At 37.5% G+C, this 12,952-nt stretch overlaps 1 protein-coding gene across 3 annotated transcripts in view; it reads right to left on the minus strand.

Moving 5' to 3' along the window:
* The window catches only part of ALKBH8 (alkB homolog 8, tRNA methyltransferase), a 78,133-nt gene that overhangs the window by 9,375 nt on the left and 55,806 nt on the right, over window positions 1–12,952 (minus strand). For all 3 annotated transcript variants that reach the window (XM_045839902.1, XM_045839919.1, XM_045839910.1), the window contains 2 exons: window positions 8,948–9,099; window positions 6,406–6,662 (listed from right to left, as the gene is read on the minus strand). In XM_045839902.1, the coding sequence (XP_045695858.1) occupies window positions 6,406–6,662; window positions 8,948–9,099 (409 nt within the window). The remainder of the gene's footprint in view (window positions 1–6,405; window positions 6,663–8,947; window positions 9,100–12,952) is intronic.

The raw sequence follows: 12,952 nt of genomic DNA on the forward strand, positions 1-12,952 counted from the left end.
GGCTGTCACACTTCCTTCAAGGTTGCAGAACACAGCACTGGTATATTCTGGTTTCATGTTTTGGGTTGGCCAAAAAGTTCATTACATTTTTTCTGTAAAATAAAAAACACATTTTTCATTTTCACTAATAACTTTATTGATTTGGCGATTTTGAGTGTGTCAGCTGTCTTCCTGCTATTGGCTTCTAGTGGGTAGAGGCCAGAGGTACAGCTAAATATCTTTCAATGCATTAGACAGCCCCACAGCAAAGAATTACTTGGCCAAAATGTCAATAGTGCAAACATCACAAACCACTTTTGACATGTTCAGTGAGTCACAGCACCTTCCCCATACACTGCACAAATCTTGTTTTGCATTTCAGTTGCATTTTTACTTTTCTTAAAATAATAAAGCATAACACACTGAAATTGTTGCATATTTTCTTCCACCTTCAATATTAAAATGGCCACATAAAAATTCACCCATTTTGATAAACTTTTTTTAATGCACGCTGATATGACAGCTGTCAGAATACAATCTAACAATATTGTTTTGAATGAAGTTAAAGAAAACTAAGCACTACTAGAGCCAGCATATGGAAAAACATAATGGACTTTTTGGTCAAGCCAATACAAAACCATGTGAAGTCACAGGCTTGCTCCTTCCAAATTTTTTTAAGACCTTATTTATTCATTTTTAGAGAGAGGGAAAGAAACACTGATGTGTGAGGGAAACATCGATCGGTTGCCTCTCGTATACCCCCACCAGGGACCTGGTCCACAACCCAGGCATGTGTCTCGACTGGGAAGTGAACAGAGGACTTTTTGGTTTGTGGGAAGATGCCCACCTCACTGAGCAACACCAGTCAGGGAGCTCCTGCCTAATGTTCAACAATTAATAGGCTTCTATTATGTGCCAAGTAAGTGGACAACAAAACAAACACAATTCCTATCATGTCTGAGTGTAGTCTGGTATTCCCCTGTCACCACAGCTAGCCTTTAGAGTTTGTCTTGGCAGAGCACCACAGCATATGGATTCTGGGGTTGGAAATGAGATTCTAATATTTACCCTGATATCATTTACCCTTCATCATGTCAAGCCTGAGCATCAGTTTTTCTATTTGAAAAATAGAGACAGTAACACCAATGGCATGAACTATGTCCCTGAGAAAACACAGCACAGCACTAGCACACAAGTACCTGACATTGTTAGTTTCCTTTCTGTTATTTCCTTTTCTAGGGTAGTTGACAATAAAAAAAAAAGAAGAAGAAATATTCGGAAGAGGCCTATATAAACATATCTCCAATTCTTATAATTATAAATAGACTCCTGGCATTATTACCATATTTGTAATCCCAACCATTTATAGCAACCAAGAAAGTACATACCACATATTAGGTAACTGCCTAAGAAACACCTTGGGACCAAATGTGTGTACACAGAACCAGAACAATCAGAGAACGAGAATCAGAGAACCAGAGAACGAGGCAGGCCACGTACATCTCATCTGTCATCATCACTATTCTAAAGGCAGTCAGTCTCTTGAAAGTATAAAATCTTTGCTTATAAATTTAACTCTGAAAATAAAGCCAATAGTTACTTGATAAAAATGAAAAGTAACTGAAAAAGTCTAAAAAAGAAATTGTTCTTAGAATGTAAAAATTTTGAATTAAAGAAAAGAGTAAGTCCAGGTGTGGTTAAAATCATATAAGAACAAATTCACCACATGCACTTCTGACAGAAATTAAAAGCAGTTCATAAAACTATTTCCATGAGAACTCAAGCTGGTATTTTAAAAATGCATTTCACTAAAGAAATTATGTATAAAGTGATATTAGTAGTTTTTTAGATTATGAGACTAGCCTACATCTGAATGCCTAAAGTGAATGTCACAGGTCACACCCATCATGAATGTCAAAACACACATTTTCAGACTTCCGGCCAAGATGGAGGAATAGGCAGACACACTGTGCCTCCTTGCACAACCAAAAAAACAACAATTTAAAAACAAAAAAACAACCAGAACTGCCAGAAAATCAAACTGTATGGAAGTTCGACAACCAAGGAGTTAAAGAAGAAACATCCATCCAGACCAGTAGGAGGGGCAGAGTTGGGAAGCTGGGGCAGAGAGGACCTGCAGCAAGGCAGCAGTGCCAGACCCAGCGAGGGGGCGGATTGTGCGTGCAAGGCTGCAGTTGGCAGGCAAGGCAGCAGCAGAACGGGGTCCCACGTTTGCACACAGATAAACCAGGTGAAACAAAGGGGGAGCAGGACAGACTGCACAACCCAAGGCCCCAGCACGGAGCAATAAAGCCTCAAAACACCAACTGAAAACACCTGTGAGGGTCGAGGCCTCAGCTGAAGAAACTCCCAGCCTCACAGGAGAGTTCGTTGGAGAGACCTATGGGGTCCTAGAACGTACACAAGCCCACCCACCTGGGAATCAGCACCAGAAGGTCCCAATTTGCTTGTGGGAAGCAAGGAAGTGACTAAAATCCGGCAGACAGCAGAGCAAGCGCCATTGTTCCCTCTCGGACCCCTCCCGCACACACAGCGTCACAACACTGCTACCTTGGTTGTCCCACCCTGGTGAATACCTAAGGCTCCGCCCCTCACTACATAGCAGGCGCATCAAGACCAAAAAAAAAAAAAAAATGGCCCAAATGAAAGAACAGATCAAAGCTCCAGAAAAAAATACAACTAAGCGACGAAGAGAGAGCCAACCTATCAGATGCACAATTCAAAACACTGGCAATCAGGATGCTCACAAAATTGGCTGAATTTGGTTGCAAATAGATGAAAAAATGAAGGCTACACTAAGAGAAATAAAGGAAAATGTACAGGGAATCAATAGTGATGGGAAGGAAACTGGGACTCAAATCAATGGAGTGGACTAGAAGGAAGAAAGAAACAGTCAACCAGAACAGAATGAAGAAACAACAATTCAAAAAAGTGAGGAGAGGCTTAGGAACCTCCAGCACATCTTTAAACATTCCAACATCCAAATTACAGGGGTAACAGAAGGAAAAGAGGAAGAGCAACCAGTGGAAAAGTTATTTGAACAAATAATAAAGGAGAACTTCCCCATTCTGGCAAAGGAAATAGACTTCCAGGAAGTCCAGGAAGCTCAGAGAGTCCCAAAGAAGTTGGACCCAAAAAGGAACATGGCAAGACACATTATGATTACATTACCCAAGATTAAAGATAAGGAGAGAATCCTAGAAGCAGCAAGAGAAAAGGAGGCAATTACCTACAAAGGAGTTCCCATCAGACTGTCAGCTGATTTCTCAAAAGAAACCTATAGGCAAGAAAGGGCTGGAAAGAAGTATTCCAAGTCATGAAAAGCAAGGACCTACATTCAAGATTGTTCTATCCAGCAAAGCTATCATTTAGAATGGCAGGGCAGATAAAGTGCTTCCCAGATAAGGTCAAGTTAAAGGAGTTCATCATCACCAAACCCTTATTATATGAAATGTTAAAGTGACTTATCTAAGAAAAAGAAGATAAAAAACATGTATAGTAAAATGACAGCAAACTCACAGTTATTAACAACCACACCTAAACCAATAATAAAAACAAACTAAACAAACAAGTAGAACAGGAACAGAACCACAGAAATGGAGATCACATGGAGGGTTATCAACAGGGGAGTGGAAGGAGGAGACAGGGGGAAAAGGTACAGAGAATAAGTAGCATAGATGGTAGGTAGAAAATAGGAGGAGGAGGGGGATTAAGAATAGTATGGGTAGCCCTGGCTGGCGTAGCTCAGTGGATTGAGCTCAGGCTGTGAACCAAAGTGTCACAGGTTCGATTCCCAGTGAGGGTACATGCCTGGGTTGTAGGCCATGACCCCCGGCAACCGCACATTGATGTTTCTCTCTCTCTTTCTGCCTCCCTTCCCTCTCTAAAAATGAATAAATAAAATCTTAAAAAAAAAAAGAAAAGAATAGTATGGGTAATGTAGAAGCCAAAGAACTTATTTATATGTATGACCCACGGACATGAACTGAAGGGAGGGAATGTGGGTGGGAGGGGTTGTGCAGGGTGGAGGGGAGTGAAGGGGGGAAAATGGGACAACTGTAATAGCATGATCAATAAAATATATTTTAAAAAAAAGAATAGTATAGGAAGTGGAGAAGCCAAAGAACTTATGCACACAACCCATGGACATGAACTAAGAGTGCGGGGATTGCTGGATGAAAGAGGGGAACCAGGCGGAGGGAGGCAAAGGGGAAAAAAATGGGACAACTGTAATAGCATAACCAATAAAATATATTTTAAAAAATATCTTTCAAAAAAAACACACACATTTTCATGTTCAAAGATGGCTGTTCAAAATATGTTCAAGTATCCACATGGGAGCCTCAGCAGCTTAAAAAAAGCAGATTTCCCTTTTTTTCATAAATAATTCAATTTCCTGATAAAATAAAAACCAGAACTACAACCAGACATGTAATTTTCATTCATTTACTTAAACAACACTTCCTGAACCTTCCCTAAAGATCAGACAATGCAGTAGGCCCCAGGAATAATAGACAGGAAGGAATACATGCAGACTGCCACTGTTAAAATGAACACAGACAATAGACAGTGATTGTTCTTGTGATTTTCCAGTCCTTCTAAATATATTCCTTCTTGAATCAGCTTCCTTCAGATTTTGGTCTGGTTACCTGTTTATCAAGTAATCATTTTCTCAATAGTAATAGGAAAATTTTATCATTATGACTAAGTCAGTGAAGTTGACTTCAACTTAGTTTTACTGTCACAAATGATGCCTAACTAGATGAAGCCACAGGTTAGCATCAAGAAAGCATAAAAGCAGAACTTATTGGGAGACACTTATGTACAGTACCTTAAAACACCACAAGACAGCATGCTCCTTGTTTGGAACTGTGGTTAGAGTCATGATTTTAAGTGACACATAAAAACTTAACTCATTAGACCTGGCCAGTGTGGCTCAGTTGGTTAGAGCAGCATCCCTTACACCAAAAGGTTGGGGGTTTGATGCCCAGTCAGGGCACATACCTAGATTGTAGGTCTGATCCACAGTTGCACACATGGGAGGCAACCAATTAATGTTTCTCTCTTTCTCCCTTCATTTCTCTCTAAAATCAATAAACATATTTTTAAATATTTTTTTTAAAAATTGACTGACTAGACCTTATTGTTTATAAACTAAAATTTAATTATAAGCATGATAACAATATATAAATACTAATGTCTGATCTTGATGAAGTTATTCTTTCACCTGAATGTATAAACTATACCTTTCCTACTAATTGCAATAGTAAATTTCTCCCTTCATGTAGGTGTGCAATACCTAGGGCACAGATGGCAAACACAAGGTCCACAGGCCAAATCCGGCCCTCCACCTTGTTTTATCTGACCCGGCACCTTGTTTCTACCCAGCAGCAGCACCAAGTTCTCGCTTAACTGTTAAGGAGTAGTTACATTTATACAGTCCTAAAATTACACTCGGCTCTTGGAAGGCAATCACGAAGCTGATGTGGCCCCCAGTGAAAATGAGTTTGACACCCCTGATCCTAGGATGAGGTAAAAATAAAGTATAAGCAATCTGACATATTACTACAGCCCATGAATGATACTGCTCTCATTTTCCTAACCTACTCCTATTTTCTACTCCTTCCTACCCTAATTTTGAGAAAAAGAAGCTCCAGTACTCACAGAGCAGTGCTGACATGAATATTTACAACTATAAACTAGTGCAGAGAGATCTTCCTACCTGGTAGTACAGCAGGGGGAAAAAAGAGTGGTCCACAGAAAAGGAAATTAAGCAACTGAAAACAGAAACTTTGACATCAGACAAGAAGTGGGTTCATATCCTGCATTCAGCATTGTAACCATGGTCAGTTTTTTAAATCTGCTTCAGCCTGAGTTTCTTCAAAAATAAGACACCAGCACATAATAGCCTTTTGTTGTTGTTGCTCTGCTATGAGTAAAAGGACACTAGATTTGGAGTTAAAAGGCATGGTTTCAAGTTCAACTTATATTCCCATATTATATGACATCAGGGAAACAATATAACCTCTGTGAGCCTCAGTTTCTTTCAGTTACAAAAAATATGGATGAAAGTATTTGCTTTCTCATATTGAGGACTATCTAAGCAAAGAAAATGGTTTCTATAAAAAACTGTTCTAATGTATAAAGAGTTTTTATAAATATATTTTACTGATAAAATAATCTTCTTAGAAAGCAGAATCTAAAGGAAGAAAAAATGCAAATAACAGCATGCCCATAAATATCTAGGGGAGTAAAATGGAGTAAGTATTTATTAACTTTCAATTTGTTGGTTATAATCTTTCTGCAACCTAAAAAAAGAAACCCATCATATCATGAGGAAGAAGGTGATAATACCCTTATAAATAAAGTATTGTAGAAAGAAAGCCAGAAGCAACAATTACTTGCCATATATAACTCCTTATTTATGCCAAGATACTTTCCGTTTCCACACCCAATATCAGCTACTAATGAACCACGTGGCAAAGCTTTCAAAAACTCCACAATGTGTGGCCAAGGAGTATGTCTTGTGCTGCTGAAGTGTCCCGCGATCTCTTCATACACTCGATGGACGTATTCTTGCTCCAATTGTGAGGCTTCTTTATCATTCTCTGGAAATGATGGAGGAGGCTCCTTCTTCTGGCTGTCACAAACCAAAGGGTAACCTAATGAAAAAATAGGCAATATAAACCTTTTATTTTTATCCAACTGATCCAGAAGGTCTTATGCTTTCTTAAAAAGAAAAACAATTTAAATTTGGTGACTAGGGATAAGAAGCCTATAATTCATCAGTGAAAAAATAGCTATTACCTAGCAAGTCTAATAATTATATGCATGATGGATGTAATAGAAAAAGAAGGGGGAAAACCCATTTGCAAGAAAACATGACTGCAATTCTGGATGCTTTAAAATGAAGATGCCTATTCATCTTGGCATTAAGGGTCCTCTTACTCAGGAAAACATCTTGATGGGCTAGGCAGAAGCAGAAGAAATTTAGCTACATTAACAAGATTTAGGTTTTTACTCCTGGTGGGTGAAGGAAATAGGACTTTGGGGGCTCTAGGGCTCTTAGAAGAACAAAACCTAGAAGAAACATGTCATTTGGAAATAATCGCAAGTATTTAATAAACACTATATGAAGCAGTTCATATGAATCATCTCAGTTCTCATAGTAACACTATGAGATAGGTACTAATATTACATTCATTTTACAGATGAGAAGCTGAAGCACAGAATATTAAATAATCATCCCATAGTGACAAAGACAATAAATCCTAAAGCCAGGATTCAAACCCAGGCAGTGGAGACTCCGCAACCCACATTCTCAATGACAGCACTGGGTTGCCGCCTTCAGTAGAACGAGCAAATCCTAAGACCACCACCAAGCAGAGGATGTGATGGAGGAGATTTAGTTTACAATGTCTCAAATTAATTTTGAAGTTGTTCCTGCAATAATGGCTAATACTGATTATAAATCCTTGCCTGTTCTCTGCTATGCTATAATTTTCCTTTGTCTTCAAAGTTTGTGACATAACATCTTTTCATGAGTAGTATTCTACCAAGTAAAAGGGTAGTGCTCCCAGAGAAAACCCAGACAAGACCAGGACAACAATTAGAAATAGAACTGGGCTGCAGCATTGATGGCTTCAGAAATTTTCAGTAACTAGAGTATGCTAACCCTGGAGAAAGCCTCAAATGGGTCTGGGGTACCTAGTTCCTACTAATGTAGGAAGTGAAGCTCTAAACATTTTTAAGTAGACATTTAAGAAAAGGGTGGCCCCAGAAAGCCTGAGGACTCTAAAACACAGATGTAAAAACAGATAGGTTACATTATGTTGGTTAAATCAGAATTATAATTACACTACGCTATACCTACAGTTATCCTAAATTGGTCTTAGTAAAATTTTACTATCTTGGAAATTATGAACATCTAAGTTATCTAAAGGAGTAGCAGCCCTTATCATTTAAAGACCCATAAATTTTGACCAAAAGTATCCAAAAGATGAATCTGTAAACTGACTATATATTCAGAGCTTCTTATAGGATCACTTACATTTAATGAATGCCCACAACAAAGAAACATTTGCATAAAAAAACTAGCTTGTCTGTCCAACTAGACTTCAAGTTTCTTGAGATTAAGAGCCATAGTAGAGATTTCAAGTTTTCTAACAGGATAATGTCTTTTAGATATAATAAGGGTGTTTAATTTTAAATGTTTTGAAGATTATGATTAAATCCAAAAAACAAATGATAGATATCTCCCATAATTAAAACCCCTAGCATATAAAAAAAGATCTTATATCACTGTCATTAAAAATATTATTTATAAAATGAAAGGGGTTTTTATTTGAATCTAAGAAACATAGGTCATGACAGTCATGTAGACATCACAATATAACACCCTCCTGACAAAGTGTGGAGTACTTCTTTCACTCCCTCACAAGTTTCCAAGCTGACGGAAGCCGCTGTTTGTCCCCTAGAGTTATCTGCTCACTATAGAACAATCTGTCATCTCTAACTTCCCTTTTGGGTTTATGAAAAGTAATTTAAAAACTTGACAAGCTATTTCCAAGAAAACCTACTTTTGTGATTTTTTTCTAGCTGACACAAAGGCAATTTATCAACAGAAAACAATAAATAAGGAGTCCTGCAATATCTTATAATTGTAGCGTTCTAAACTGTAACTTCAATAAAAAAATATTTATTTGGTATCCAACTATGCTCAAGTACTGTTTGCAGAGAACAAACATAAATAAGATGCAGTCCCTACCTTCAAATAATGTAAACTCTAATGTGGTTATGAAAAGTATATGCAAGAATGTTACCAGGCAAATGTGGGAAATGTCATTAGAGAAATTGAAACAAAGCTCTCCTTGGTTCTGTTGGAACTTTAAAGATTTTCATACTAGATTTATTCCATTTTACAATAGAATCAAAATTATATACTTACTACAGTTACAAGGTGTTTGCCTCACTTTCCTAAATGTGAACGATGTCCGTATTCCCCTCTTGTTTAAAGTTAAGTCTCCAACATCACGGGTGATAATTCCACTTTTGTGACCTCTAGATGCTTGAACAGTATCAAATTTTCTAGGTGTTATTCTAAAATCAACAGTCAAAATAATTTATTTAGCATTGCATTCATAAAAATATTTCAGGTCCCTTAAAAACATTAAATAGAGATCTAGAAGAACATATTACAAATAATTATTGGATTCCCTGAATTGTTAAGCACAGCAGAAAAAAACAAAGAAATAGAAGTCTCTTATCTTTGAAGAATTTATCTTCAGGATAATCATGTTAAAAGAGATAATCATATTAAAATAATCCAGCTAATGAATTATTCAAGAGGGAAAAATGGAATAACAAATATTTAATTAATACCAATTCCAAGAAGGAGAAAAAAATGGAACAATGGGGAAAAAAGGAAACAAATACATGGCAAATTTAAATCCAGTATCAGTAATTATGTTAAATGTACAAGGACTAAAAGTCCAATTAAAGAACAAAGGTTTTCAGACCAGATTGAAAAAAACAAAATCCAACTATATTACAAAAGACACACCTTAAATATGAGGACAGAAAATAGTTGAAAATAAAAACACAGAAAAAATACAAAAAGAAAAACAAATAAATCTTATACATGACAAGCAAAATCAAAAGAAAAATGGCATAGCTCAATCAAAGTAGACTTTAAGGCAATAAGTATTACTAGAAATAAAAAAGGGTATTTCATAATGGTAACAGGGTTAATTCAACAGAAACATAGAAAAGCCCTATATTTTTGTATATACCTAACTAATAACACAGACACAAAATAAAGGAAAAAATGAAAAAAATCTAACAGAAATAGACTACTATATAATCATCATTGGAGTTTCAAATACAACTTTCCTAACACATGAAATGAAGGGTCAAGGACATCAACATCAGAAAACAACAGATAATAGAACAAAAGAGTGCATGATTAACTTTTAAATTTTTAAAAAAACAAAGATTAAAAAATAAAAAGAGAGAAGTATAAGCCATTGTGGATTGTTCAGAAAGTTTAAAGGGGGTCTTTGGACCAAGAGATTTTCGAATGGAAAAAAGGAGTGATCTGGTGAAGAAACGTGGCCCTTTTAAAGTTACATTCACAGTGAGTGAAATGCACAGATCTTAAGTGTACAGTGTGATGGCTTTTGACAACTGTATACAACCATGAAACCACAACCTCAATCAAAATACAGAGCATTCCATCACCCAAGAAAACTCCTCTGTGACCCTTCTGGTCAATTTTTGCCCACCTATGAGGCTAATGAGCTTATTAGCCACTCATAGACCTTTTTGTGTGTGTGTAGGATCTGTTCAAATCTTATGCCCAATCTTTGTTAGATATTTGTATTATGGATATTCTCTCCTCACATGTAGCTTGCCTTTTCATTTACTTAATGATATCTTTTGAAGAGTGAAGTTTTTAATGTTGATGCACTTATTTTATCTTTTTTTTTTTACAGTAACTGTGTTTTGATACCTTTCTAAGAAAAACTTTGCCTGCCTCAAGGTTACAAAAATATCATCTTGTATTTTAGATATCTAATAGTTTTTGCTTTTACACTTAAATTTATGATGACCTCATATTAATTTTTGTGAATGGGGTGAGGTACACTAAGCTTCATTTTATTTCCACATGAACATCCAATTGTCTCAGCACCATCTGTTGAAAATTGTCCTTTTCACACTGAATTGCGCTGGTGTCTTTGTCAAAAAACAACTCATTATATGTATAGATGTAATATGTCTCATTGGTCTATTTTTGTATACTCTTTTGATTATAGAGCTTTATAGAAAGTCTTAAAACTCAAGAAGAATAAATCCTCCAATATAGTTCTTCTATTTCAAGATTATTTTGATTATTCTAGATCCCTCACATTTTTTTTATAAATTTCAGAATCTGCTTATTAATTTCTACCAAAAAAAGACCTTTAAGATTCTGACTGGAATTACACTATATAATTAGATCAGCCCTGGCTGGTATAACTCAGAGGACTGAGTGTGGGCTGTGAATCAAAAAGTCCTCATTTGAGTCCTAGTCAGGGCATATGCTTGGGTTGCAGGCCAGGTCCCTGGTGGGAGCCATGTGACTGGCTACCACACATTGTTTCTTTCCCTCTTTTTATCCCTCCCTTCCCCCCTCTCTAAACATAAATAAATAAATCTTTAAAAAAAACTAGATCTGAGGTCTAATGATATCTTAATAATAATCAGTTTCCTATCCATGATCATGGCATCTCAATGTGTGCATTTGTTTTGGTTTTAATTTCTGTCAATGATATTTCATGATTTTCAGTGTATATGCATTGCATATCTTTTGTTAAATTTGTTCCTAAGATTTAAATCTGAGGCTAAGAGGATTTCCAGCCAAGATGGAGGCATAGGTAGACATACTGTGCCTCCTTGCACAACCAAAAGAAGAACACCAAATTTAAAAACAAAAGATAACCAGAACTGACAGAGAATCGAACTATATGGAAGTCCAAAAACCAGGAGTTAAAGAAACACTCACCCAGAAGAAACATTCACCCAGAAAGGTAGGAGGGGCGGACACTGGCAGTGGGGCAGAGAGGACTCACTGTGGGGCAGGTGCTGGAAGACCAGGGTGGGCAAGGCGGTGGCTGGCAGACCCAGTGAGGTGGCAGCTGGTGGACTGGGTGGTTCCACATTTTCATACAGATAGACATGAGAAGTAACTGGGGAACGAGACAGACCACCCAACCCTGGATTCTAGTTCAGGGAAATAAAGCCTCAAAATCTCTGACTGAAAACACCCATGGGGATTGAAGCAGCAGTGGGAGAAACTGAAACTCCCAGCCTCACAAGAGAGTTCGTTGGAGAGACCTACAAGGGTCCTAGAACATACACAAACCCACCCACCTGGAAATCAGCACCAGAAGGGCCCAATTTGATTGTGGGTAGTGGGGGAAGTGACTGAAAACCAGCAGAGAGTGGAGCAAGTGGTGGTGTTCCCTCTCAGGTCCCTCCCCCACATACAAAGTCACAACACAACTACAGTGGTTGGCCTGCCCTGGTGAACACCTAAGGCTCTGCTCTTTACTACGTAACAGGCATGCCCAGAAGAAAAGAAAATGGCCCAAATGAAAGAATAGTTCAAAGCTCCAGAAAAAATACAACTAAGCGGCAAAGAGATAGCCAACCTATCAGATGCAGAGTTCAAAGCACTGGTTATCAGGATGCTCCAGGAACTCACTTGGTACTTCAACAGCATAAAAAAGGCCCAGGCAGCAATGAAGGCTGCATTATGTGAAATAAAGAAAAATCTAAAGGGAACCAATAGTGGCAGGAAGGAAACCAGGATTCAAATCAACAGTTGGAGCAGAAGGAAGAAAGAATCATTCAACAAGAACAAAATGAAGAAACAAGAATTCAAAAAAATGAGGAGAGACTGAGGAACCTCCAGGACAACTTTAAATGTTCCAACATCTGAATCATAGGGGTACCAGAAAGAGAAGAGGAAGAGCAAGAAATTGAAAACTTATTTGAACAAATAATGAAGGAGAACTTCCCCAAGCTGGCAAATGAAATACACTTCCAGGAAGTCCAAGAAGCTCAGAGAGTCCCAAAGAAGTTGAACCCAAGGAAGCACACACCAAGGCATATCATAATTACATTAGCCAAGATTAAAGATAAGGAGAGAATCTTAAAAGCAGCAAGAGAAATGAAGACAGTTACCTACAAAGGAGTTCCCATAAAACTATCAGCTGATATCTCAAAAGAAAACTTACAGGCAAGAAGGGGCTGGAAAGAAGTATTCCAAGTCATGAAAGGCAAGGACCTACATCCAAGATTACACTATCCAGCAAAGCTATCATTTAGAATGGAAGGGCAGATGAAGTGCTTCCCAGATAAGGTCAAGTTAAAGGAGTTCATCATCACCAAACCCTTATTATATGAAATG

Source organism: Phyllostomus hastatus, unplaced genomic scaffold (genome assembly GCF_019186645.2).
Source record: "Phyllostomus hastatus isolate PE091 unplaced genomic scaffold, TTU_PhHast_1.1 phas_contig_113, whole genome shotgun sequence".
Taxonomy (NCBI): Eukaryota; Metazoa; Chordata; class Mammalia; order Chiroptera; family Phyllostomidae; genus Phyllostomus; species Phyllostomus hastatus.